At 32.5% G+C, this 27,623-nt stretch overlaps 5 protein-coding genes across 6 annotated transcripts; 2 read left to right on the forward strand and 3 right to left on the reverse strand.

Annotated features, from left to right (window-relative positions):
• Window positions 1-3,926: 3,926 nt before the first annotated feature.
• On the reverse strand, window positions 3,927-7,398 carry LOC107476961 (double-stranded RNA-binding protein 2). Of its 2 annotated transcripts, XR_008006781.1 has the most exons (4): window positions 6,862-7,398; window positions 5,787-6,006; window positions 4,495-5,541; window positions 3,927-4,112 (listed from the first exon to the last, which is right to left on the reverse strand). XR_008006781.1 is itself a non-coding variant. In XM_016096911.3 (3 exons), exons 1-3 carry the CDS (start codon window positions 7,105-7,107, stop codon window positions 4,709-4,711), a joined length of 1,299 nt encoding a protein of 432 aa, XP_015952397.1. In that variant the 5' UTR covers window positions 7,108-7,398; the 3' UTR covers window positions 4,396-4,708. The 2 variants fall into 2 exon arrangements, 1 of the variants encoding a protein (XP_015952397.1); XM_016096911.3 differs by lacking the exon at window positions 3,927-4,112 and having other exon boundaries at window positions 4,396-5,541.
• A 7,191-nt stretch (window positions 7,399-14,589) lies between these two features.
• LOC107476960 (basic transcription factor 3) lies at window positions 14,590-16,643 on the reverse strand. Its single transcript, XM_016096910.3, has 6 exons — window positions 16,501-16,643; window positions 15,898-15,965; window positions 15,577-15,725; window positions 15,410-15,466; window positions 15,011-15,049; window positions 14,590-14,915 (listed from the first exon to the last, which is right to left on the reverse strand). The coding sequence occupies exons 2-6, from the start codon at window positions 15,963-15,965 to the stop codon at window positions 14,749-14,751; spliced, it is 480 nt and encodes a 159-aa protein (XP_015952396.1). The 5' UTR covers window positions 16,501-16,643; the 3' UTR covers window positions 14,590-14,748.
• A 140-nt stretch (window positions 16,644-16,783) lies between these two features.
• On the forward strand, window positions 16,784-18,777 carry LOC107476959 (basic transcription factor 3). The gene is made up of 6 exons (XM_016096909.3): window positions 16,784-16,918; window positions 17,133-17,200; window positions 17,577-17,725; window positions 17,837-17,893; window positions 18,250-18,288; window positions 18,438-18,777. The coding sequence occupies exons 2-6, from the start codon at window positions 17,133-17,135 to the stop codon at window positions 18,602-18,604; spliced, it is 480 nt and encodes a 159-aa protein (XP_015952395.1). The 5' UTR covers window positions 16,784-16,918; the 3' UTR covers window positions 18,605-18,777.
• Window positions 18,778-19,432: 655 nt separating this feature from the next.
• On the reverse strand, window positions 19,433-23,755 carry LOC107477101 (vacuolar fusion protein MON1 homolog). The gene is given in 14 exon segments (XM_052259215.1): window positions 19,433-19,699; window positions 19,871-19,935; window positions 20,176-20,265; window positions 20,268-20,557; window positions 20,674-20,738; window positions 20,833-20,914; window positions 21,260-21,351; window positions 21,421-21,553; window positions 21,658-21,779; window positions 22,030-22,131; window positions 22,398-22,500; window positions 22,633-22,704; window positions 22,805-22,884; window positions 23,085-23,755. Coding segments are annotated over 14 exon segments (1,821 nt in total). The 5' UTR covers window positions 23,514-23,755; the 3' UTR covers window positions 19,433-19,603.
• Window positions 23,756-25,481: 1,726 nt separating this feature from the next.
• Window positions 25,482-26,247, forward strand: LOC107476958 (60S ribosomal protein L12). The gene has a single exon (XM_016096907.3). The coding sequence runs from the start codon at window positions 25,597-25,599 to the stop codon at window positions 26,095-26,097; it is 501 nt and encodes a 166-aa protein (XP_015952393.1). The 5' UTR covers window positions 25,482-25,596; the 3' UTR covers window positions 26,098-26,247.
• The last annotated feature ends 1,376 nt before the right edge of the window (window positions 26,248-27,623 follow it).

Below are 27,623 nucleotides of genomic sequence, written 5' to 3' on the forward strand. Positions count from 1 at the left end.
GTATGCCTTTGTTTTTTCCTCTTATCTCTTTCTGCATTTTTTTTAATACTATCTGAAAACTTCTTGTCTTTAATTTCCCCACCACCGTTTTCTTTATTGCCGTATATGGATTTAATTTAATTTTCATATATTAACTACAATTTTTAGTATTAGTAAAAAATATTTTGTAAAATAATGTATCATAATATTTTAAAAATTTTATAAATGCAAATAATTTTTTTATAATATAAAATGCCTATTTTTATGTGTTTGTATTTATTATTATTATTGGGAAATTAATATATGGAATAACATTATATTATGTACAATAAAGGTCCAAATAAAATGGCATGATTTAAATTGGAGGGATACATGGACAGTTTTGTCTATACTTTGTCCTCATACCTGTCATGGTGGAAGTTGTCATTCAGAAATTTTATTACTAAATGAACACCCTTTAATTTTCTTAACACCCTTTACTAAATTTGTTATAATTAAGTTTTTAAATATCTTACCTTTTGCTTTAATTATATATTATTTTATCATGAAAAATATTTAACTTTTGTAATCATTATTTAAAAAAAGGTAAAGTATTATTTTGAATCCAAATATTTGAGTTAAATCCTAATTTAATTTTTAATGTTTTAAATGTCTTATTTTAATTCGAAAAAATTTTAAATGAATTCAATGTTATTTTACAGTTAAATTTAAGATAAACAATTAGCATATTTAAGAACCAATATAACGATGTTCGATTTTACTATATAAGCAAAATTGACCCATTATCACTAATGTAAAATTTTTTCATTAATTAATCGAATCAAATTTAATAGTAAAATAACATTGAATCTATTTAAAAGTTTTTGAAGATCAAAATACTACTTTAGTACTTTACCCTTTGAGAAATTAAGCTAATTTTTTTATATTGATTAAATATATGTGTAATACGTTGTTATTGGAAGATTAGGTGTCTTTCTTTAATATGGTGTTTTTTTTAATTGATGTTATTCAAATCAGACGGTCTGATTTGTTTGAAGAAAAAAATAAACTACAAATTAGAGAATTCGATTTGTACTTTTGAATTTATTTTATTTTTAAAAATAAAAATAGAACGATCTGATTTTAATATTAAAAAAATTTTTAATTTTCAAAAACACAAATTAGACCGCCCAATTTGTGATCGTTTGTTTAAAAAACAAAACAATACAAAAAAATTGGAAACACCAATTTATATAACCTAGAATAGCATAAAATACTTCTCTTCTCACACCATTTTAATGATACACATCTCTCTATCACACACGAAACATAATAAGCGGATAAATCACATATTAGTACTGCACGAACATCATATTAAAATCAACATTTTTTTTTTGAAAAAAAATGATAGAACAAAACATAAATGTTGGTTCATTCCATAAGCAATGCAAAATGATATCATCTCTTGGTACATGGTAGCAATGGCTTCTTCCCATCATTTTCTATAAACTTGTTAAATATGTAAAGTGGGATAACAGCTTCGTACAAGCCACTTATGTTAATTAATAATTAGTAAACTTTAACTTCTTTGAAACTTTTTATAGAAAACAAGTTAAAATTTTCATGTCAATCATGATGGCTAACTTAGTATTTTATAGTAACCAATAATAAAAAGGAGGAAAAAGAAAAATAAGTAAATGTAACTTGTGAATGAGGTTGGTTAATTATATATGTCCCTTATTCAACCAATTTCATTGGTTTGCTTAGATTCTAATATGGCCCACTTAGTAGAGTGTCCAAATATAATTAAGGAGATGAATTATTATTATAAATTCTAATTTGGTTAATATAAGCTTAGACAATTTGACTGGGTAATTAGTACTATAATGGTGAAAAGAAAAATATAAGATAGGTGGTGTATAGTGTAACACAGTAGTACAGACAGATAAAATAATAAATAAAACTGTTCTGAATCAATAATAATAAATGAATAAGAATAACAAGTTATACGGTTTTGGTTAACTCAGCATTCAATTGTGGCATATTGTTGCAGTTTCTGATAGTTATATTTATGGAAAACTCAGGACTACTGACTCATAATAATTATCATCCATCACCAATGCCATACATTGTATATAGGTACAGAAGATATATATATATAATATATGAGCAGAATGTTTGAAAAATAAAAAATTCCAAATCAACCGCCAAAAAATTTAGTTTTTAACAAATTTTAATTATTAAATTTATTCTAAATACTTATTTTTATATAAATTATTCATCTGTATAAAAGAATCAATATTCTTAAAAAAATAATTGTTATATTTTTATTAAATAATAATAGAATTTAACTTGTTTAATTTTTTTATTAAAATTTGATGTGATATTGATTTGAACGATAATGATTGAATAAATAATTAAAATTTATTGAAAATTAAATTATTCGATAAAAATTTTTAGAAACTGATTTTAAGTATTGTTAAAAAAACTATATATGTATAAACATTTTTTTTTGTGTTTTTAGAGTAAGTTGGCTAATAAATTATTACATATACAAAATAAAATTCGACTTTTTAACACTTGATTAAGCACTCGATTTTCTAACACTTGATTAAACACTTAATTAAGTAGACGAGTAAACTTATGACCGCAAGAATAGGGCTGCCAAACGGGCTAGTCCGGTCCATTTAGGCCCGGCTATTAAATTTGTGGGTTAAATGGGCTGGCGCATTTAGGTCTGTTTTATTCGCGGGCCAGAATTTTTTAGCCCGAACTATTTATGGTCAGCCTGATGGGTTAAACGGACCAGCCCGTTTATCATTTAATTTTATTTTTTAAAAAATATTTTGACAAAAAATACCACTTTTCGGTAAAAAAACCTTTAAAAATAATATTTTTTTAGTTGATGGATAAGATTTTTGAGTCAGATCGAAAAAAATATCAGTTAAAAGTGCTGCTTTTTTTGAAAAAATATAAAAAAATAAACATTGTTAGGGACTTGGGTATTATGGGGTGCTCAAAGTCCCACATTGAGTAGTATGGGATGCTTGATGTTGTATATAAGGAGAGTGGTTCTTCCCTCTTAACAGCTAGCTTTTAAGGTGTGGTTTCCCACTTTTCTTAGATACTTAACAATGGTACCACCCGTTTAACCTGTCGATTTTTTTGGGTTAATCGGACTCAGTCCGTTCAACTCGAAATTTAAACGGACTTAATTTCAAAGACAAAATCCACCTATTTAAATGAATAAACGGACTGATCCGATAAATTTAGCCCATTTTTAATGGTCGAAGTTGGTTTGTACAAACATAAATATAATTGAAATGAATTAAACAAGCATTAAACAAAGAGCGACTACCACCCACTATGACTTGTGCAGTTCCATTCAACAGTGCTGCCAGATTAGTCATTAGGGTGATTAGTCATTAGGGTTTTGATTACACAAGCTTTAGGGTTAACCACTTAACCCCCTATTCTCTTGCCACCAATCTAAGATTTGCACAATTTACAATGTGAAAAAGAAAACAAAAGAAAAGAAAAGTTTTGAGCACATTGAAAAGTAATTTCAAGTGGAGGTGTATGCACAGTTAAATACTATTTATTTTGTGAATGATGGTAGGAATGAAAATGACTTGACTAGTAGTAAAAGGTGATTTTTCACATTTGACCTATTCTATATAGAGTGCATTATGTTTGTTTCAATTCTTTCGGTTTAGATAAATGACCATAGAAATTGAATAATATAACATCTTGTGAAAAAAATAATCAATTTTAAGAGTGGATTAACATGTATTTTAATCAAAAGTGTCTATAAATTATATTCATGTGTATAACATACTAAATCATAATGCTAACAAAAATACAGTTCATACCTTCACACTTCACAATAATATTTTATCTATTTCCATGAGTTCATAAGACATAATGGCAACAAAAAAATCAAACGAATTCAAATAAAAGGGCCTTGAATATATTTTTGTTATCCACAAACTTACATAGATGGGCCTAAAGCCCTAAACACATGGAGCAAGGCTTCTAACGATCCAATAAAAATTTTAATCCAACAAATCAATTTGGATTGGTCGAGTAATCAATTTCCTCGTCCGCATAAACAAATGCGGATAGTTCGAATCTCACTTTGTACATGCAACAACCTATTGATCAGGAACAAACCCTTCAAATAAAGTTCAAATCCGCAACAGATTAGTCGACATAAGAAATGAAAATTTTAGTTAATTTTTTTAAGAAAGTGCCAATTACGAGCATGATGAATTTTTTTTTTCTATTGTTAAAAAGAAATGTTTGCTTTTCATTAAAAAACAATTTTCAACCGAGGCTTTAGAATCATCTTTTCATTTTAATCTAAGAGCTCCAATTCATTGTAAAGAAAAAAAAAATAACAAATAAAAATTCTAGAGCTAAGAAAAGAGCAAAAAATGAAGCTAACTGACACTATTTTAAGGCATAACGATACTATTTCGACATAAGAATATTTCTAAAAAGTAAAAATAAAAAGGGAGCAAATTATATGCTAACCTGCGCTTAAATTTCACAGATATTTGACTGCTGATGCTGGCTACTAACATGCACCAATTTCTCAAATTTTAACAGAACAAAATGGGGTCAACAAAGGTCAAAAGGAAGGGGATCATGAATCATGATGATGATATTACACTACTCATTGCATTGCCATATGAGAACCAGATCAAATCTCCCATTGACTCTCTCTAAGACCTTTTTCCAATTAGCTTCAAATCTTCAGCTGCTCCAAGCTCGGCAATGTCTCGGATTCCGGTGGAACGGCAGCATCTGTCTCCTCGGCTTTCGCCTCTTGTTTGGTTTCTTGGCTAACTGGAGTAATGCTTGTGGTTGTGATGTTCGGCGAATCGTCTTTCGGAGCAATGATCGGTTCGTCTTTTTGGACTGGCAGAGCAATGAGTGGTTCATCTTTTTGAACTGGTGGATCAGTAACAGGTTTGTCTTTAGCAGAAAATACAGGAACAGCTTGCTGAATAGTGACCGGAGGGGCGGCTCGCAAAGGAGGAGCCCGCATTGGTGGATGAGAGAGTGCACCGGGTGGTGGAAGGGGTGGTGCAGAGAATACAGGTACTGCGGTCCTTATGGTCACCGGAGGGGCAACGCCTCGGCAAGGTAATCTCATCTGTCCAATGGGAACATAAGGTGCTGCTCCAGCTGCAGGGAACCTTGGTCGACGGTTCACTCGGCTTTCTAACATAGAAGATGGTGGTGAGATCATGGAACTCTCACCGGAAGCTGTTGTCACTACTGCAGGCCTGCTTCGAGAGCTTTCGTTCGGTGTTGCAAAGGAAGGCCTGCTTCGAGAGGATGTCCTCGGGAAAATCAAGGGAAGTATCTTAGATGCCGCGGCAGGTCGTGATTGAGGACTAGTTGGCCTGGGACTTTGAATTTGAAACTTCTTTGGAAATGGAATTGAAGCATCTGGGTGTGACATAGCCATCTTCTCTTTTTGACGATAGTTTAATAAGGCCCGAGCAATCGTGATCTGTTCTAGCTCGTCGTTATTCTCCGGTTCGGTTGAAGAGCTTGCAGTTTCTTTTGCCACTGTTGAGAAGCAACATTCTTGTAATAGTCATTCAAATTGGAAATGAAACAAGTTTTCAAGTTGTTTAGAGAATCAAAAGAAAACCACCTAGCATGTAATAATCTCTATTAAACTTAAGTCACTAGGGAAGTTAGGATCAAAATAAATAAAGATTGATAACAATATTCATACACCAAGACGAAATCGACCTGTCAATTTGGATTTGTTGAAAGGAAACTGAGACGAAAGCCTGTGAGGCACTTACATTGTTTTAGAGAGGACCAGGCTGCCATTGCTGCATTTTTCTCCGCTTGCTTCTTGTTCTTGGCAGGTTCGCCGGTAAATGTGATATCAGCCAACTCAACTGTCCCGGTGAAAACAGGTAGATGTCCGAGTCCTGACCTGTATGTTGTGTACTGTGGCAATGGAGCACCTACCCTTTGCGCGATCTCCTGTAAGAGATTCTTGTATACTCCAGTTTCATCCTACACATTTAAATGTGATAAGCATATGCATAACAAAAGAAATCACTGCTCCTACAATGTGAAAAGCATGTGCACTTCAAATTTACAAAAGGCAACTTATTCATAGTGAAAACTCAGCTACAGTCGACTTCACGGAAAGTTGATAGCTGAGAACTCTTAGATGAAAATTTAATCAAATCAGTTAAATCATCTAACGGCTCTCAGTTGTTAACTTCACGTGAAGTCGACTACACATGAGTTTCCACCCTTATTCATTTACATGGAACAATTCTTAGTTTCTTATGCTACCTTTCAAACTCTCATCTTTGATCTTCAAATTCAAACCTTTTCAATATAACAAATTGAAATCACACATTCATATAGCACAGTATGAGAGTCCAGTTAATCACTCAATCCATCAAAACAAAACCAGAGATGCAGAATTAACATGGGCCACCACCACTACATTGTGTGTGTCAGCATCACCAACACACACCCTAAACCCTACACTTCATTCCTATGTACAAAGAGAAAAAGAAAAAAAACGTGTGCGTTCCACTTCAACACAGCACTTAGTGGCTTGTTACATCAGCAATTTCTAACTTTCAACCATGGAGACAGCAAGCAAAAGGGGCATTTCGGTCATTTCACACACAAACAAAAAATACGAAGCAAAAAAAAAAACACTACTACTCCGGCGCCGACAGAAAAACACGGAAGCAAATGATGAAAAAAGCCATAAAAACCGGAAATAAATATGAAAATAAAAAGAAAAACCGGCGCAGGATAGCAGAAGCTTCCGCAACCAGGTTCATCTCATCCAACACCGCAGCGCAAGTTAGCAAGTTCCAATATTGAGAGAGAGAGAGAACTCACGAGGATCCTGGCGGCGAGGGAGTGAGAGGGTCCACGGTGGGAGAGGGAGTTGAGAGCGACCTCGGCGGCGGAGTGCTCGGCCTGGCGGAGAGTTGAGCAGTAGTGTGGGCTCTCGAAGACTTCGCCGTTGAAGTTAACGGTGGCTTTGAAGCGCGGCGCGTGATCCGGACCCTCCCTTATGCACGTGTACGAAGGGAGGTTGAAGCAGCTTCGCTGTGCCAGCTCCTGAAGCTGGTTCTTGTACATTGTCTTCTTCTCTTCACTCCTCTTTCTTCTTCTTTCACAACACACAAACAAAAATGCAGCTTTTTCAAGTGGTGGCGGAAAATGGCGCACATACACGCCCGGATCCGATCCGGTTTCTTCGGTGGGACTCCGGCGAGTGTAAAGCCGCCGGCTTTAGTGGTCCGGACGGCGAAATGAGTGAGGGGAAGTAGTGGGTGTTGGGGATTGTGGATGTGGAGGTGGAAGAAGGTGAGGTTGTGTTTTTGGTTCAGAGTACACAGAAAAAGGAGAGAGAAAGGACATACAATGGAAGAAGAATTAAATTTAATAAATATTAAACAAAATTATTTTCAATTATTTTTTATTTTTATATATTTAAATATATAATAATTGATTTTAATTTTTTTTAAATGTTGATTTTTAATTAAAAAATTATTGTTTTATTTTTAAAAAAAAAGGAGGTTAGAGATTAATATTGTTGGTGAAAGAATTAATTAGTATTGACTTAAAAAAAAATTTAAAAATTCTGTTGTATTTGCCATTTTAAAATAAATAAAAATAGTTAAATAAAATAGCATTTAAGAAATGTTATTTCAATAAGTATTTGTATACAACCCACACTAATATTTTAACTTACTATTTTTCATCATTAAAAAGAATTAGTATGGTCAAACAAGAAAAAGTTTCGCACACAGAAAGGATTTTGTATCCACAGTATAGTTTTATTTGTCCAAATAATATATAACTATTTAATTGGTCTGTCTTGCAAGTCATTTATTATAGGATAAATTTTGTTAATATTATCTCCTTTTTATTGCTTTAAAATTGCAATATTTTATCTAATTTAGTCCAACAAAGTCATGTGACATTTATTAATGCAAGTGTTTGATGACGGATCAGTGAGTTAAGTAGAAAAAAATAAAAAAAATATGTAAAAAAAAAAAATCAAAAGCAATTTGAAAATTACGGTAAAAAAAATTCTTGATTTATACTTTTGAGAAAACAAATTTTGGGAACCCAACAACATTGTTAAGACTATGAAGTTGGAATCAAATAACATCATTTCCATTTTTGAACCTTTTCAAACCATTTAATTCAATCTATATATTATTTCTAAATTTCAAAATATCCGTTTATTTTTTATATTAAGATCATATTTATTAGTAATTTTAATACTATTCTTAAAATTTTAATTACACATTTTTACTATTTTAGAAATAAAAAATATTTAATAACAAAAAATTATTAATAAAAAACAGTCAAAATTTATTTTATTTAATATTTATTTATTATATTAAATAACAATTTTTTTTATTTCTCTAATATTACCATTTAGAAATACTATTTTGTTTTTACACTTATATCTTATTGATGTCAAACTATTACTTTTAGATGAATTTGATAATTATTTTAAAACATATCAGGGATGGAAAAAAAAAGCTTTAGTTTATAATGTTATTAATACAAACTTACAAAGCTATAATAGTGGAGATTATATATATATTGATTATTTGATTGTATTATTATTATATTGAAGCGTATTTATTGCTTTGTTGCTGGGTCAACTTTACTTTGTGTTTGGCTGCATGGATGTGATCTCTTCCTAGATTTTTCTAATGTTTTTGTTCTGCTTTACATTAATAGCATTACAATAATCTGTGAGTGCTAGTTGTTAATTATACTTAAAGTAGCCTTATTTAAGAAACATTTTTTTCAATACAAAAAAAAAAAAGAGAGAGATTAGTTTCTGATATCTTTCATTTTCTTTTGGTTTAATTTTTGGTGCTGAACTGAAGTGGATTGTTTGATAGTAAGAAGCAATTATTGAAACGCGTAATTGAATTGAATTGTTTTTTGTTGAACCTTCAAGAGTGTGATGCAGCAAAATCCTGACTAGTACTTAATTGGAAACTCTAACTAATATGTTTCCTCTTTAATTTATTTAATTTCATGTTAACTTTCCTAGAAGCAGTAATCATGGTATAATAATTGATCTGATCATTATAAATGAACCGCTGCAAACTATAATTTGGAGATTATGTAAAAAATTTAAAATTTTCATAACTCATAAGTAATTAACACATAACTCGATTTGTTATATTTATAATTCGGCCTTTACAATTTGATTTATTTTATATTATTCGATAATTATTACTTATTATTCAGAGAACAAATTTTATTCCATTATTTATAACTTAATCAATAAACCTATATCTCGATTCAAAAAAATTATAATTCGTTCGTAACTCAAAAACATGATAGCACTCAACATAACGACATAATGACTTTATCATAAGTTATCACCAACTCAATGAAATAGTCAAAACAAATACTAATAATATCACGAACCATAATTTATAATTCGCTAATCGAATATATTTAAAATACTTAGTCACTATCCACTCTATATAACTGAAAACCTAACACTCAATTAACTCTCATTCTCTTCTTTAAATTATTATTGACTTGAGCGTCGAAATATTTTTTAGTTTGTAGATATCCACCCTATCTAGTGTTCTCTAAAATCTGACGTATAACTTATCCAAAAAAATAAGACATCTTCTTCTTTATGATAAACTATACCTCAAACAAACCCTTTAACAACAAAACAATAATATTTTAAGTTACGACCTCTTAATTATTTTTTAGGATGATATATTAAAAAGTTTTCAAGTGATGAAATATGATATAAAAAAGCGAATAACAAAAATTTGTACAAATGTTTGTGAATTTAACCTTTTTAAAAAAATGTTAGAAAGTCAAAACATTTTTAAAAAAATTGTGCTCTTTTGTATTTTAATTTTTGAGTTTTGCTAGAAGTAAAACAAGATCATAACTATCACAAAAAAAAAATCATAACAATAAAATAGTTACAAATCATGAATTTAATCACATACTTGAATTTTGATTAAAAAAAATGGTTTGAATATTGTAAGTGGATCTTTTTAATTTATTTTTCAATTTCACTAGGTAACTAACATAGAATCTACCAATTTCTGCTAATTTTTATTGGACTGGACTCAAAATTCACTAACATAAAAAAATATCCCAACTTAACCCTAATTTAAGCAGTTATGCTACACTCCCCTCTCCCTCTCCTTTCCTATCTCACTCACAGTGTCCATAATCCTAGATAGTTGTGCCACCGTCCCTCCTACCGGTGCCGATGAGCGTCTTCCGGGACAAGACACTGGAGACGACAACCAAAACCATCACTGAAGAGAGCTCCAGGGGCTGTCAACCTCCGCACAACCACACAGGCAGATTCGACCCGAGCATCCATCCGCTACAAGACACTGACGACGACAACCCGAGTCACCATGCAAGGAAGACGACGAACCATCGACTGCGACTCCTCTCCATTGAAGACAATGTTATCCATCCCGCAAACCATCCCAAGTGGCCCGTCGCTGCGCTGCGCACCAACATGCTAGCACAGCCACAAGCAGCATCGCCTCTAAGACGCGTCGTACAGGTTCTTCTTCCTCTGTTGTTGTGTCTTCTGACAACCGTATTTTTTTTGGAGGAGTTTTTTTTGGATGTGTCTGTGTCTTTTTTGTATTGGATGTATCTGTTAATGAAGGTATCTTTGATAATATGACAACGACATAAGTACTATAATGACACCTAAAGAGGGGTGTAAAGTTGGGTATTATTTGTCGCTGATGACATGAATGTGGAGCTGTATTTGATAACCCTTATTTTTCTAATTTGTAATTAATGTTGATCATTAAGACATTAAACAAACTATTTTTAATAAAAAATAAATATTAATTATAGTTGTTAAAATTTGGTTAATTATAAGTTGTTTTTCAATATTTTTTATTTTTTATTTTGCACTTAATTATGTCAACATTAAATAAGAAATTGCAAAAAGTGATTGAAAAAGTTAGAGCATAAATAAGCATTCTTAAGTAAAATATTAAAATAGGCCGTGGCTCCCAAAGAGGGTGGTCTCATGATTGTAAAACAGTAAGGCAGGGACTTTACCCTTTTCTTAATGGCCTAAATAGTCTATGAGCCACTCAACAAGCTGAAGATAATTATAATTAGGGTAAAGTATGTTTTTTATTTTTGAAATTCGATAAAAATTTTAAAAATATTTTTAAGTTTTATATTGTTTTAATTTTGTCTTAAAAAATTTTAGTTTGTATCAAATATAATTTGGACGCCTAAATTTTCAAAAAATTTAAGATCAATCTAACAATAATGCATGAAAATTATGTTTGATTTGCTTGTGTTGAGAGTTGTTCTTATAAAACTATTGTTGAATTAGTCTTAAATTTTTTAAAAAATTAGGTAGGAGTATATTTGATGCAAATAAAAAACTTTTGAAACAAAAATAAAATTTAGGAATATTTTTAAAATTTTTATCAAACTTCAGGAACAAAAAATATATTTTACCTTTATAATTATTAATAGGGTACACTAAAAATACACTTTAGTAAATATAATATACACATTAGAAAGCTAATTTTAAGTGTTTATATAATATTCTTGAGAATCTTTATATATAATTAGCTGCTTGAGTCTTTGTATAATCTTTGATGCATGTAAAATTTATTATTAGTTAAAAATTTAGATATAATTAATTTTATGTGAATTTGATAGCCGAGAATTATTAGATGACAATTTAATTAAATTTGTCAAATTATTTAATAATTCTTAATTATTAATTTCACATTAACTTAATTGTATATAGTTTTTACTTTATTATTAGAAAAAAAGATAAATTGATCTTTAATTTTTTGGTCTGTAAACATTTAAATTTCTGAGGATTTAAAAATACATTTAAGTCTTTGATTTCTTTAAAATCTGAACATATCGATCATTGAATTTAATTTATCTAATTTTAAAAACTCTTTCATGTGTGCATCCGTATCAACTAAATAAGAATCACGTTTGATTTTTTCGTTGAATCTGATCCACTCGAGTAAAAATAAAAAATTAATATATCCAAATTAAAAAAAATAAAAAATTAAAATATATTTTTAAATCCTAAAAAACTTAAATATTTGAGAATGAAAATATTATGTACCTATTTGTCATTTTCTTCTCGTTATTATTAGTGGGTATGTAGAATTGAAGGGAGTAATTAATTAATTGAGGAAATCCGAATTGACTATGATGTGTTGATTTTGTTCAAGTATGAATGTGTGGTGGCCTCCACACACTAAGACACTAATATAATGTCCTCTTTTATGTAAATGACAGGTATATAGAGATAAGGGGTGATAAGATAGTTATGTTATGTCGCCCAACCAAGTCATAAGAAGACTATGATTTTGTGTTTTTATATTAAAAGCACTCACTATAGTGGAGGACTTAAGTGGGGAACATAACTTTTTTTATAATCTCCAAAATTGGTGAATAGTGACTTTGACAATTTGGAACCACCGAATCCACAATGAAGATGGCAACGTAAATGATGAAAGACCCATTTTCCTTCTTTTTATTTCTTAATAAATTATTTATTTTAGGAGAAGAAGAAAAAAAAAAGTGGGGGGTTTTCTATTTATTCCTCTCCTTCCTTTCCCACCTAAATTGAACAATGCATTAAATGGATCATCATATTTTGGTACATATGCCATTACATTAAGCATCACATGCTATTACAAGTTATTGTCATTTGATTTCCAATTTTTCATATGAATAGTTATTGCCAAAAATTTAAAAATAAAAACAAGTTAGTCATTATTTCAAAAATATAAAGAGTATAGCAGTTTTTGAAAATTAATTTGATATTAAAAATAAAAAAAAAGAAATAATAAAAAATAAAAAATCTTAAATTTTAGATTTAAATTTAAATTATTGATAAAAAATTTTAATAAATGAAGAATTGAGATTTGATTAATTAAAACAAGTAAGAATTATTTAATAATGAGTTGAACTAACGTAAATGGTAAAGTAGTAAAGTAAAAATAATAAAAAAGTTATAAATTCTTACGACGGTTTTTTTACAAAATTCTTCACACAGAAATCGTAGAACTCCTACCACAGTTTTTTCACAAATTATCTTTAAACGTAATTCGTAGAATTCCTACCAAAACCCCAATCAACGGTTTATATAATTTTTGTGAAAAGTTACATTTTTGTATCCAAACAATAAAAGTTGTATTTTCATAATTTTAGAATACAAATATTTTGTTTTGGTATTTTGCCCTGAAAATAATATGGTGTATTAAGTGGGAAACATCCCTCTTTTGACCAAGTGAACAAACAGTTAGTAAAAATCTGTATACCCTTTTGTCTTGTTTATGTTCCTTTCATATCAAATAGTACTATTTTCATGTCTTCAAATTTGGCCACATCATGAATTTGCAGTCCAAACTTCAGTTCAGATTCCATTGCCAACTTCTCTGACCATTGACGTTCGTGCATACATTATTGGAATGTTACATGCATTTGATCATTTAGATTTTGATTTAGAAACATGTTGTAAAATAACTAGATTATTCTTTTCCACTTACAGTTTTTCTATATAGCTTTTAGTCGACTCTGTCAGAAAAAAAAAAAAACCAAGATGTAGACTTTATATTATATATAAAAACGTATTTGTTTTCTTACGAAAATAATCAATTTAAAAACAAGTCTCAATTTCAATTTTAATTCATCACAAAGTACTGTAAATTTTTATTTTTGGAATTTAGGATATATAGGCCAAATTTTAAGGAATTTTTCAGGAAGATAGGCCAGCTTGAATGTATTTGCTGTGAAAAGAGTTGGTTCAATTTGGGCTAATTAATGGTTCTGTTCGTTTAGGAATGGCCCAATTAGGTCAGTAAACTACACACACGCCAGTGAGTCAGTGACATTAATTATTTTAATAAACTTTAATTACTTTCTCATTAACCAAAAAAAGAAAGAAAACTTCAATTACTTTCTCAATTCATATAATTCACTAAAATTTTAAGTAAATTATCAAAATCTAACACAACCATCCCATTTCGACTTAAAAAATAAATAAATAAATAAATGCCCATTTTGATATGACTACTTGGTCATAGGACAAATAGTGATGACCTACTAATATATCAAAAACGCTTTAGACTAATAACGAAAATTACTTAGACCCGTTTCTTGAATATTTAAGAACTGATTAGAAACTTTTGAATTGTATAAACTAAAAAGACCCTTTGTTTTTCATCGATCAAGGAAACAAAAACATTTACACTTAAAAAAATAGACTATTACTGCTACATTCAGCAGGCAATATAATTCATCAAAATTTGCGTGAACAACATTGGTTAACAAAGATAGATCGGCAAACACTAAACAGCACCTGCAAGAACAGAAAATCTAGAAGATACAGCACAATACAGGAAATTACAGGAACCGAGTTCTATTAAAACACTAGTGAATTTTAGACCAAAAATGCAGATAAGTAGAAAAATAAAAAATGATATTCTATCTAGAGCAACAATCCAAATACATTCAACAAATATCAGGTTGTTGTCAAGTGACAATTCTTAACGTTAGGATGAGGGAGAGAAGATTTAAATATAACAGTAACCCAAACTCCTTTTTTATGGTACCAGTAACTCAAACTGTTTGACAATAGAACTAAACAAAAACTCAAAATACTAAAAATTTGAGAAACAAGAAAATTTTCTTAATAAACAAAAGGGAGATATGTAATAATGATGGCACAACAAAACTCTTCTAAGCCTTGGCCTCCTCAGCAGCTGACTCAAAAGTCTCCCCAGGAACAAGCTCTGGGACATCGTCATCGTTCTCCTCTTGCGCCGCGGCTGAAGCAGCACCTGCCTCAGGAGCCTGCTTCTGAAACTGTTCCGCTAGCTTCTTTAGGTTTTCCAAGTTATCTGGTCCTGCATATTAGTGACCAAAATGTTCAGTATGGACTAGGGAAAAATTAAAAAGACAGAAATGTGAAAGAAAAATATAAAATTGAAGTGCATAGTACCTAATTGGTGGATAATGTTAGGGAGTATATCCTGCAACTCTGTTAAAAGGAAGGATTACATGTCAATAATAGATCAGTTAAAAACAAAGAGTAATTTAAAGTATAGCAGAGGCTGCAGAGCATATAAACTGTATAAACGATGACTTATCATACAACAAAATACATATAACAGAAATGTTATTTTTCCAATGTGATACACAGAACAATGAGCAACATATGGTGTTCAAATCTTTGATGCCATTAAAGACTAACTTAACATGCTCAAGAGCAACAGGTTAATAATTGACCTGCTCATTATGGCACGTATAAATAATTTGAAAATACTTCATAATTTAATACAAAGCTCATTTTTTGACTATAAGGCAGGGTGCAATTGGAAAAAAGATGAGAGTTGCTTACTCTTTGTTTGTGGAGCACCACTAACAACCCAAGTATTAGCAGCAATGGATGCTTGAACTGGAAAGGGGGGGAAAAATGCAACAGTCAATAAACTTTAGAACACAATTTTTGAGTATATGATATGACAGAAATACAAGATTTCAACAAAATATCGGAATGAATGTTACCTTTGGGGTTTAGAAACTGGATAACAACATCATCCTTGAAGATGTTAACTTCCTCGATGGCAGGGATGGCGTTGACGCCTATTCTCTTGAGGGTGCTCTGAAGCCTTTTGTCGTCTGTGGTGGTTGTCTTGTGGACGGCCTTCTTCTTTCTAAAACATAAAAAGGAAATGCAAAAACATAAGAGAAGTGAATCTAACTAAAAATATGCGTTGTATGATCCACACAATGCAACTTGAAAACTAAAATCTATGGCAAAGCCAAAGTTGATTGAAATGAATGAATAAGCTAGTATGGAATGTGAACCAAATATAACATACGAACCTCCTCATTGTGCCCTTTCCCCCGGTTCTAACTGAACCGGCCATCTTCATCAATCTTTCTCTATTCATCTGATTTGACAATTAGCATACAACAAACAAATTAATAAATGTTTCTCATAAACTATAAATAAAGCCAATGACAGTAAAAATAATATTATTAAAGTAATTATAAGAATCGAAATTCAAGGACCTACCATGAAAATAAGAAAAAGAAAGAAGCATAACACATAACATCACTCAATGCAAATATCCATGAACAAATACAAATACAACTTCAATACATGAAAGCCGGAAAACAGAGCAAAAACTATAATAGCTATGAGTCTACGCTGATGCACTCAGCTCATGAAATCGTCACAAGGAACCACAAAATGATGTTACACAAAAATTGCAGCTTTCTCAACTCAAAACATAACAATCACCGATTGAAATCCCTAATTCCCTAATCATATTCACTAAATATATTAACAAGTACTTTCAAAAAGAAAAGAAACAGATTAAGCCGCGTTAATGAACCGACAAAATCAACTGACCTAATACACAAAGGAATATCAGAAAACAATGGATAAAGTGAAATAAGAGTTGGAGCAACGGAACACGGTACCTTTACGAAGCAAAGAGAAGAGTACCCTACTCACACCACTTAGCACTTAGCAGAAGAAAATGGAAGAAGAAGAAGAAGACCTAAAAACCAAAGTGAAAAAGAACCCGAAGGAGAAGATAATGAAATTGAAGTAACGGTGCTAGGGTTTCTGTACTTTGGGCTTGGGCCTTTCTTCGTTTTTTTATTTCAGATTATGGCCCACAAAAGCTATTTATGTTTTATTTGGATCAGGCCCATATTATAGGCCCAGTTTCAATATAGAAAACTACAATGTGGGAAAACCCTTCCTTAACCCTAGCCACATTGGGAGCAAAATCAACAGCTAAGAGCAGCGGGTAACCCCTCTTTACTTCTCGTCATCGTTTAGGTCTTCCATTTCCCTGAGTGAAGAGTGGGTTTCCCTCTCTGCGTCGTTAAGGTACCATCTTTACCCTTAATCCACCATAATAATAACAATAATAACACTGTTTGATTTGTCTCCGTGTTAGGGTTTCGTAACTTGCTCTGATTTTATCCCTTTAGTTTCAGTGAATTTCTGTTATGTGCTGCAAAACTTATGCTTGTTTATGTGATAGATAGATAGATTTATCTACTGATTTGTTTGTTGTGTTTTGTGATTATTAATAAATCAGATGAATCGGGAAAAATTGATGAAGATGGCCGGTTCAGTTAGAACCGGTGGAAAGGGCACAATGAGGAGGTGTAATGCTGTATTCACTTCGCATATTATCCAATTATTTATTTTTAACCTTAATATTGTTATCAAAATTTTATCTTTTCATTTTAAACTTGCTTTGTTCTTGAAAAATGCACTCATGTGTTCACTCTCTAGTGTCTATTATGGGAATTCAATCCATTCATCCATTTTATCCATTGTTTCTAGTGTTTTCACAGTGTGTACATATATGCCCTTTCTTAGAGTCACAAATACAATGCATATTTTGAGATTTTGATTGATTTCTCGTCCTTTTGTGTATGTTTATCCATTTAGTTTTTAGCTTCGTGTGAATCATACAATGCATTTGTTGAGTTGGATTCACCTTTTGATGTTTTGGCATTTCCGTTTTATGTTTTAGAAAGAAGAAGGCTGTCCACAAGACAACCACCACAGACGACAAAAGGCTTCAGAGCACCCTCAAAAGAATAGGCGTTAACGCCATCCCCGCCATCGAGGAAGTTAACATCTTCAAGGATGATGTTGTTATCCAGTTTCTAAACCCCAAAGGTAACATTTAGTCCAACATTGTGTAGAAGTCTTGTGTTTGTGTCATATCATATACTAAATATTTTGGTTTATAAGTTTTACTGAATAGTTGGATTTTTTTCCCATTTCCAGTTCAAGCATCCATTGCTGCTAATACTTGGGTTGTTAGTGGTGCCCCACAAACAAAGAGTAAGCAACTTTCATCCTCTTTTTCCCATTTGCACTCCACCTTATAATCAAAATGAGCTTTGTATTAAATTATAAAGTATTTTCAAATTATTTATACATGGGCCAGAATGAGCATGTCAATTATTAACATGTCGCTCTTGCGCATGTTATCAGATAGTCTTTAATGGCATCAAAGACATGAACACCATACGTTGTGTATCACATTGGAAAAATTTAACATTTCCGTTGTATGTATTTTTCTGTATGCTAAGTCATCGTTTATACAGTTTATATGCTTTGCTATACTTTTTAAGTTACACTTTGTTTTTAACTTGCTATTTGCGTCAAATATTGACATGTAATCCCTCCTATTACAGAGTTGCAGGATATTCTCCCCAACATTATCCACCAATTAGGTATTATGTCTTCAATTTTTCATTTTTCTTTCACGTTTGTGTCTTTCACTTTTGATTCATGTAGTCGACTCCACCTAGTTGGACAAGGCCTTGTTGTTGTTGTTGTTGTTGTATACTCCATACTGAACATTTTTGTCATTAATATACAGGACCAGATAACTTGGAAAACCTAAAGAAGCTAGCGGAACAGTTTCAGAAGCAGGCTCCTGAGGCAGGTGCTGCTTCAGCCGCGGCACAAGAGGAGAATGATGACGACGTCCCAGAGCTTGTTCCCGGGGAGACTTTTGAGTCAGCTGCTGAGGAGGCCAAGGCTTAGAAGAGTTTTGTTGTGCAATCATTATTATATATCTCCTATGTTTGTTAAATCTTTTTCCCCCCTAGTTACTCAAACTTTAGTAATTTGAGGCATTGTTTAGTTCTCCTGTCATACACTTCAATTACCTGTTAAATTAAATCTGCTTTGCCTAATCTAGGGAAAAAGCGTTTGGCTACTTGTTGTTTTAAGTGTATTAGGATCTTTACTCTAGGAGTCTAGATAGAATCCGTTTGGCATTGGACCTATCCAAAGAGCAGAAAAGGTTCAATTTGGTCGAATCAATTGCGAACGCATTAAGGCTGCATAAAGTGACAAATAAATTTGAGAATTTATATTTTGGATATATGAGTTTCTAAAGAAATTGAAAATTTTTTGTTTTTATTTTTTTTATATATAAAACTCTTTTTAAGATTTAAAGTTAAATTTTAAAATCATCTTTTTATTTAAATATTAAAAATTTAGATCAAATTATACATAATAAAAGAATTATAAAATTAAAAAAAGTGTTTTTGCAGCTTTTACTTTTATTTTTGTACGATTTTAGTTTATAAAGTAAGGATGATTTTAAAATCAAATTTTTTAAGATAACAAATGTGAACATATTAGTTCAAATTAAAACCTACCCTAATCATAGAAGTTAGTTTAAAGATAATTTCATTAGTTTGTCCATATTTATTATATTAGAAGACTTTATTAATTTATTTTATTTTAGGGACTAATCTCGGATTTGTTACTTTACTCTTGTTATTTTATTGATTATCAACGTGGTCAAGCCATCTCAATTTAAAGATAATCATTGGAAAAGGAAAACCAGTTGTAGGAGCAACGTTGAACCAAACTTTACTATTATATTATACAATTTAATTGCGAGGCATGTATACAAGTCGAATCATGAATCTTGTGGTAGTGAATCATAACCTTACATTGAGTATTTCGTTCTCTATAGGAATTTTATTACAAAAAGAACTATTCTACTCGCTTACAGTATTTGCAAGGAAATCACCATGAAAAGGGGCTCGCTCCTAGCAAAAAAATTTCATTTTCCACATCTTTTATCCATTGAACAACACGGTTGCATGTCTTTATTGCCGATGCCTGCATGTGCTCGTTTTGTGAGTAAAAGAAATAGAACTCGTCCAATTTCACTAAGTTGATTATGATTCTACACATAAGTAGTGAGAAATAGGAAAACATCTTTTGTAGAATGTAAAATAATGGTTTAATACTTTAATCATATAAATTGTATACAAAAGGGAAAAAGTGTACCTTGTCCGCAAGGGGATCAAAGGCAGCATACAGCTCAAAATCTTGTGTCACCCAACAGAGAAGAACTGCCTCATTAAAATAATAATAAAGAAAATCTGTTAGCTCCATGGTAATTCAATGGAACATGTCAATGTAATAGGTTAAATACAGAGAGGTTTAGGTTTCACCAGTTGAGTTGATTCTCATAGAACAACAAAATTGAATAAACCATTTTAACAAAAATCAAATATTGTAAAATGATCACGATGATGAACATTGCAGACTGCAGACATCCATATCAGGCTGAAAGCCACAATATTAATTACCGTAGTTTTCATCTCTCCGAAATTGAGTTTTGTGCAGTCCAATACCATTATCATGCATCGATGCAAAAAGTTTCTGGTAAACATTTAACACCTTTTTTGCTGCTGAGGTGTTTTAATGGATGGTGGAAACTCTGAAGAGACATATTGATCCAGATATATACTGAAGTATATAAAATGCCACAACCCTGCAGGACAGTCAATGGCGGAATTAGGTTCCAGGAATCTTTCAGGAGAATCAGATGGAAGCCTGTGCGGGCCCAATTGAGATGAACCAGACTGAGCTATGGGTGGAAGATCCCCAACATGCATTCCCCCATCCAGCAAAGATCTCTGAACTTCACTAAGAACATTTGACTTCAAAAGGACCAATTCAACACGAACCCTATAAATGGGCAGGCAAGTCTCAGAACCATGCAAGAATAGTAGTTGCTAGATATTATAAATTCATAAAATTTTCTTGTGAAGGTTGGAATCATTGGATTATGAACAATCATTTACCTGCAATCTTTAAGATGATAAAATGCATCTGAACTAGTGGTTAGCAGCACCAAGTATGTGTCAGCCTGCCACAGGTATATATATATACAAAGGTCAGTCATTTGTGGGGATGAAATAAAGTGAGTGTGTTAATGATCTATGTATTCAAATCTGACTCACATCAAAATAATGGATATAAGCATACAAAAATGCTGAAGGATTATATCTTGGAAGGCAAACTGGAGAAAATGACTCTGATGTCCTGCATAATTATAGCCCACTAAATAAAATAAGAGCAACCAGCAAGATGAAGCTAAGAGACAACGTCTAACACTTGAAGGATTTAAGTTCATTTGCTGTTTGAAGGTTCAATGGCAATGGATCAATGATAGAGCAAGATTAAATGTATACACTCAGAGACAACTGAGTATGAAGCTGTAAAATACCATCAGATTTTCATGCTACCTAAACAGCCAATCGTTGTATATTGAACACTATTTAAAACCGTATTGTTGTGGAAACTATAGGCAAATTCTCTTAATGAATGAAGCAAAAAGTGTACTACCAAAACAGACTATCTGAAAGATAAAATCTGCCTTCTACTTGCCTAAAGGATTCTGATGACATAACAAAGTTGGCTAGCAGCAGCATATCATCTGGATGAAGGGAAGCTTTCTGAGCACCAACAAGACTGATTACCTGTCCTCAACTTTTGCTGTGTTATCTTAAGTCAGTATACAAATGGAGAAATTGAGTGTAGGGTCAAACCTTGTGCCGGCACATCAGAATTGCAAACAAAACACCTGAATCGGCAATGTCTTGCAAGATAGCACCTGCAGCTTGCCTTGTTGCATATGCTAGAGGAAGACAAGTATAGGCATGAAGAAATGTAGCAGGATTCCTGATATGATCAGACAAACAACATGTAGTTATTTACTAATTTACTACTAGAATACAAAAATAGAATACTGGTAAACTGTACATGCTTAGAGCAGATAAACCAACCAACTGAAGGAATGGATTAGAGAGGAAAAGACAATGTCTGTTCCACCGAGCAAGGGTGTCATATCAAACTTTGGGTTCTTCGCGAAACATCTGTTTACTGATTTTGTTAGTATAACAAGTATCTGCATATGGGTGAACAATAGGGATAGATCATATAACGGTTACAAAATAAGGTTTCCATTTCAATGACTAAAAATGTACAATGGTAATTTTGTGGATCATAGAAGTAGACACATAATGATTTACAGGGACCATATGGCATTATGTGATCCATGTTGTTGACCTCATTCGATTGGACAAGGCTTAGTTGTTGTTGTTGTACAAAAGTAGGCACTCGGAAATTATTAGAGTAGAAATGCAACTGAATCATACCTGACCATAAATTAGCTCCAACTGCCCCCTTAATGACTCATAAGGTTCTTCTGTACAGCTGATGCTGACCAAATAAATTGGCCCTTTCACAAGAAAAACAACCTATACCAAAGTGTTAATCTTTTTATTTCACAACATTAAAGCAATGAGTTGGTCCCGCAAGCGATAATAGATTATTTTCCAGTACTATGAAAATTGTTAGAATCCAAATGAGCCCCCCCAAAACAAAAAAGAAAAAGAAAAACAGAAAGCATTGCAAAACAATAGTATTATTAGTGTAAGAAGTTTGAGAAAGAGTGCAAAAATAAAAAAGCACCGCCTGTATAAATAGGAAATGATCAAAACATAGTTTTTCTTAACACACTAACTATAAGGATTTGAATAAGTGGCGGGTTTCGACGTTTCGTGTAATTAACGATCAAATGGAACATAATATTNTTTCCAGCCCTCACCCATTTCACAGAATCACCCCTAAAAAACAGAAAAAACAAATGCCATCAAAATAATCACATTCAAAATTTCAAATACACATTCAAATATGGTAATTGAGTATTGCTGTAATTATTTAGTCAACCACGCAACGAACATCCATAATAATCACACCTGCTCTCCACAAAGGAAATGATTGCCTGCAAAGTCGCTGAAAATCCTGCAAGCTTATACTCATCTCCATACCTTAAAAAAAGTGCAATAACAACAACACGTTGTCAAAACAAGAATCAAAACAACATCTCATTTACGTTTTCAAAGCATAAGAATCTAGCAGGACACCAACCTAGAGTATATTGGCTTGCCAGAATGACTGAGAACAAAGAAATGCTTCTTCCTTTTTCTCCAAGAAATGGAAGCATCATCCTGCACTTCATTCATTAATCAAACACAGTATGATTTTCATAGGCATCCTCATAGAGAGAGTGCATTTTTCCCCCTTGTAAACCATCAACATAGTTAAAGCACTAGCCACAGTTCAAAGCATTAATATGGTGGGTTTGGAAGTTAAACTCAATAACGTTATTTGATATATAAAAAAGAACACTACCAAACAGAGCGTATACCTCATCGACATGTCGTTTTCCAGGAATCCACGTCGTTTGGGCGTCGGAGAATCCATGGAGTGTGATATCATCAACTTCCCTACTCATCTCCTCTTCAATTTCGCGCGCGATCGGTATAATTGGCGAACCGCTGGTGTCGCTGCTGCTGCTGCTGCTTCCTCTCTCGCCGACGTAACCGCTGCTGCTAGGGCTCGATGGAGCTTCCGGTTCGACCTCCAAACCGGTCCTCCTCCCCGAGGAAGACGCAGCAGCAGCGTCTGAACCGGGTTCGATAGTGACTCGGACCTCTCCCGGTTCAACCTCACCTTCCTCCACGAACAGCTGAACAGTAATGGTTCCGCCGTTTGCGGAGGTTTCAGGATTGGAAGAATCCTGATGCGGCGGAGTATGGGCGTCGTGGTCGGAGGCGGAAGAGATTGAGTAGTCCATAGAGAAGATAATTTCTGAGAGAGAGAAAGGGGTGTGAATGGGAGGAGTTAATTTTGGTGTGGATGAGAAACGGTTGGTCGTAGGGGTGCACCTGCCAGTCGCAGGGTCAGAGTGAGTGACTGAGACTGGTAGGTAGTTGACTGCAGAGATCCGGCGATAATCGACGGACTGGGTTTGCCAACGGAGGAACCCGGTTAAGCCATTTTTCCTTTTTATTTTATTTATTTATTTATTATTTTCAGTATGAAGCCAATTGGGGTAGTTAAGTGAAACAATGGCCAACAAGATATAATTCAAATGATAATTTTTTGTACTCATTTAGAGGTTATAAATTCAAATTTTACTTCTAATTTTTTAAAAGAAATAGTGTAGAAGATTGACATCGAACATGAAAATTGTCCTAAAATTTTAATTGTATTAATCATATTTTTAAAATTAATAAAAGTATATTACATTAGTTCTTGATCTATGTTTCATTAATAATGTGTTATTTCATGGTTTAATCATTTATAATAATATAATGAAAGAACTTACCTAAAAAGTTGGGTCATATGTGTTATAATATTATTTAACTACATATTAATTTGTACTACTTGTTACAATATTGACCCATATTGTTTATATATCATTTATTATGTTATTATTGTAGATGAATTAAATTAGTCAGTGACTTTATATTAAGTGTCTAAAATAAAATGTCGCACACTAAATTAATTTGTGAACATAGTATATTTTTACCCATATCAAAAATATAATTGATGTAATTAAAATTTTAGAGACAATTTTAATATATAGCACTAATCTCATTAACTATTTTGGAGTTTAACTCCCGAATGAAAATTAAAAATCTTAACAGCGTAAAATAGTAATTGTACAAAATGTTAAGCTTTATATAATTATATAGAGAAATTCTCCACATACAAGCGTTTTTTTTATATAAGTCTTTACAAGTCATTTATATTAACGCGTTTCGAATCGTTACTGCACGTTTTTCACTGCACCTTCTTATTTTTCTTCTTCTTGCTACACGTTCTTCTTCCTCCTCTTCTTCTTCTTTTCTTTTGTTTTTTGCCTTCTCTTTCTTCTTCTTCATTTACGTATTTTTTCCCTCTGTTTTCTTTCTTCGTTATTCTCGATTTCCATTGTTTTTTGACATCAAGCTCTGAAATCGTTTTTGAAAAAGAAGAAGCAGCAGAAGATGAGAAGGAGAAAGAGAAAGAGTTCTGAATTATGCATAAGGTGTACTTCAACGAATTTTGGGTATATTTCTTAAATCCTTTTGGGTGTATTTCTGTAATCGTTTGGGTGTATTTCTGTAATAGTTTGGGTGTATTTATGAAGTTTCATTATCATCAAAACGATTTCAAAACTTGATTTCAGAAACCATGAAAATCGAAAAAAAACAAAGCAAGAATACCAGTGATAAACGCAGGTAAAACAACGAATGAAAATGCGAAGAGAGAACGCACAAAGGAAATCGAACAAATTTGGCAAGAACTTCTTTTTCATGGAGGAAGAAGAAGAAGAGTCGTTCATAATATATGGTGAATAGCGCACTTTGAAAACAAAAAGTGGTTGAATAACGCATTAAAATGCCCGTAAGTGTAGTAACTTGTAAAACTTGTAAGTCAAAAAGACTTGTATATTTAATTTATTTTATATAAATAACTAATTTTTAATATAGACTAGCTAATAAATAATATATAATTATTATTGTTATTGAAACAGAGGTACACCATTTTGTATTTTGTAAGGGCTTGTTTTTTGTCACAATTTTTGTCAGGGCTATGCCATTATTATATATTTATTGTTTTATGAATTCTAACCAACAAAGCCCATGATACACAAAAAACGCCTAGTAAAATTGAGTTCTAATCAACGTTTATAGAAAAAGCCCAAAAAATAGTCCAGTGAAATTGAGAGTATTAAGGGAGCAAAAACCCTAGTTTATCACCCACACATATATATTGATACACTTTCGTGTAGCTCCTTTCCACTCTTGAGCCTCATTTCACCTTCTTCCTCTGTTGGAGAAAACCCTAATCTCCATTTTCTCCTTCAACGCCACCAAAGCAGATTCAGAATGCCGCCAAAGTTCGATCCATCTCAAGTCGTCGACGTCTACGTCCGCGTCACCGGGGGAGAAGTCGGCGCCGCCAGTTCCCTCGCCCCTAAGATCGGTCCCCTCGGTCTCTCTCCAAAGAAGATCGGAGAAGACATCGCTAAAGAAACCGCCAAGGATTGGAAGGGTCTCCGAGTGACCGTGAAGCTAACGGTTCAGAACCGTCAGGCGAAGGTGTCCGTCGTGCCGTCCGCCGCCGCGCTAGTCATCAAGGCACTCAAGGAGCCGGAGCGTGACCGGAAGAAGACGAAGAACATCAAGCATAACGGGAACATCTCGCTTGATGACGTCATCGAGATTGCTAGGGTTATGAGGCCGAGGTCGATGGCCAAGGAGCTCAGCGGCACTGTGAAGGAGATCTTGGGAACTTGCGTCTCCGTCGGGTGCACGGTGGACGGTAAGGACCCTAAGGATTTGCAGGAGGAGATTACTGATGGTGATGTCGAAGTGCCTCAGGATTGAAAAGAATAGCTTCTGAGAAGAGAGAGAGGTTTCTCTTTTTTGAATTCCAAATTTTAATGTTTGAGACTATTGTGCGTTTTAATTTTTGATATAAGGAAGTATTTCGACTTTGTTTTGTGTTTTGGATAATTTAGATTATCATTATTGCCAGTGAACTCTCATCAGCTAGTTCAATTACTTGTTTTTTTTTTTTTTGTTTACAGCATGATGATAAAGTTATCTCCATATAGTTTTGATCAATATTGTTTAGTTGTTATTAATTAGTCTTGAATTAAATTCCGACGAAATTTTAGTTAATTGCCACTGGAATACACGTCTGGAATCACTATTGCGGCAGCGGATCGTAATTAGAAGCCATAGATTGTATGCTGTTTGATTTTTGGATGCATCGTGCATTTTGCTCTCATGGTGTTCTTGTGTGGAAGGTTTGATTCCCATTTTTATATGTTAGTATGTGATTTCTCTATGTGATTGAGGACATGGCTGAATTGATTTCATATTGAAAATGAGCTTTAGGGGCGATGGTTGTTTGTTGGTTTTGTTTATTTCATGTTGAAAATGTTCCATGAGACCTTGGATTGTCATTGCCATTCTGAATGTTCTATTTTGCTTCTTTTGCCTTTCATGGATGTAATGGGATGGTTGTGGTATCGTTGTTTCATCCTCTTTCATTTGGGATGAGTTTGCATACCGAAACTTGTTGCTTGTCACAATAATTTTGTTGATTTGAACATGTCTCTTTCCTTTATATACTCTGAGGTGCTGTATCAAATGGCTTTGTTTAATGTTCCATATGGATGGTAAACTGAAAATTGATTCTGTTGTTTGCTTGTGATATTAAATATTTTGCCGTATTCAATTGTGTGTTAGTGAGTTCTGACTTCTGAGATTGTGGTTTCTGTTGGTGATTGTCATGAATTGTGTTTGGTAAATGGTATTTGGTCTTGCATCTCCTTTGTCATCTTGTACCAATTGGATTCCCGAACATCTTTTACCTATTCTTGTCTCCTTAAGAATTGGAAGAATAGGGGATGATTTTCTGTAAGAGTTGAAAAGTGGGATGCTCTAATCACCAAGTTAAATTGGTGGAATATCATTGTTTAGTGTGAGGAGTGTCTTCAATAGAGGCAATATTTAGATGACTAACGAATAACGAAGTAAATATTCGAGTAGAGTGGTTTAGTGTAATTTTAGCAAGATAATCGTTTGGGGCATCAAATACTTGCGGAGACCGTTAATATAAATTAGGCGAAACTCACATGTGAAGTATATTAAAATTAGTTCCTAGTATAAAATACATATTGGAATATAATACATATTAAAAATAAAATGAATTACATTTGTATTTATTCAAAAATATAACGATGGTTGATTTTAGTGGTTGACTTTAGTATACAAATAATATTATTGGAAGTCAATAATCGAAAAGTATTAGATTATAATTTTGTTAAATTTGTGAAATTATCTAACGGTTTTTGATTATTAATTTTGCATGAAGAAAATTATACGTGAATCTTTTCTATAAA

Source organism: Arachis duranensis, chromosome 3, assembly GCF_000817695.3.
Source record: "Arachis duranensis cultivar V14167 chromosome 3, aradu.V14167.gnm2.J7QH, whole genome shotgun sequence".
In the NCBI taxonomy this organism is placed as follows: domain Eukaryota; kingdom Viridiplantae; phylum Streptophyta; class Magnoliopsida; order Fabales; family Fabaceae; genus Arachis; species Arachis duranensis.

What these genes read in the sequence shown, in the direction of transcription:
- LOC107476961 (XM_016096911.3), bottom strand. Translation starts at nt 7,107, where the DNA reads ATGTACAAGAACCAGCTTCAGGAGCTGGCACAGCGAAGCTGCTTCAAC. An exon ending in CCCTCGCCGCCAGGATCCTC is followed by an intron (nt 6,007 to 6,861) that starts GTGAGTTCTCTC and finishes TTAAATGTGTAG; the next exon opens with GATGAAACTGGAGTATACAA. An exon ending in CTGGTCCTCTCTAAAACAAT is followed by an intron (nt 5,542 to 5,786) that starts GTAAGTGCCTCA and finishes GCTTCTCAACAG; the next exon opens with TGGCAAAAGAAACTGCAAGC.
- LOC107476960 (XM_016096910.3), bottom strand. Translation starts at nt 15,965, where the DNA reads ATGAATAGAGAAAGATTGATGAAGATGGCCGGTTCAGTTAGAACCGGG. An exon ending in CCAGTTTCTAAACCCCAAAG is followed by an intron (nt 15,467 to 15,576) that starts GTAACATTCATT and finishes CCCCCTTTCCAG; the next exon opens with TTCAAGCATCCATTGCTGCT. An exon ending in TGGTGCTCCACAAACAAAGA is followed by an intron (nt 15,050 to 15,409) that starts GTAAGCAACTCT and finishes TCCTTTTAACAG; the next exon opens with AGTTGCAGGATATACTCCCT.
- LOC107476959 (XM_016096909.3), top strand. Translation starts at nt 17,133, where the DNA reads ATGAATCGGGAAAAATTGATGAAGATGGCCGGTTCAGTTAGAACCGGT. An exon ending in GGAAAGGGCACAATGAGGAG is followed by an intron (nt 17,201 to 17,576) that starts GTGTAATGCTGT and finishes TTTATGTTTTAG; the next exon opens with AAAGAAGAAGGCTGTCCACA. An exon ending in CAACATTATCCACCAATTAG is followed by an intron (nt 18,289 to 18,437) that starts GTATTATGTCTT and finishes ATTAATATACAG; the next exon opens with GACCAGATAACTTGGAAAAC.
- LOC107476958 (XM_016096907.3), top strand. Translation starts at nt 25,597, where the DNA reads ATGCCGCCAAAGTTCGATCCATCTCAAGTCGTCGACGTCTACGTCCGC.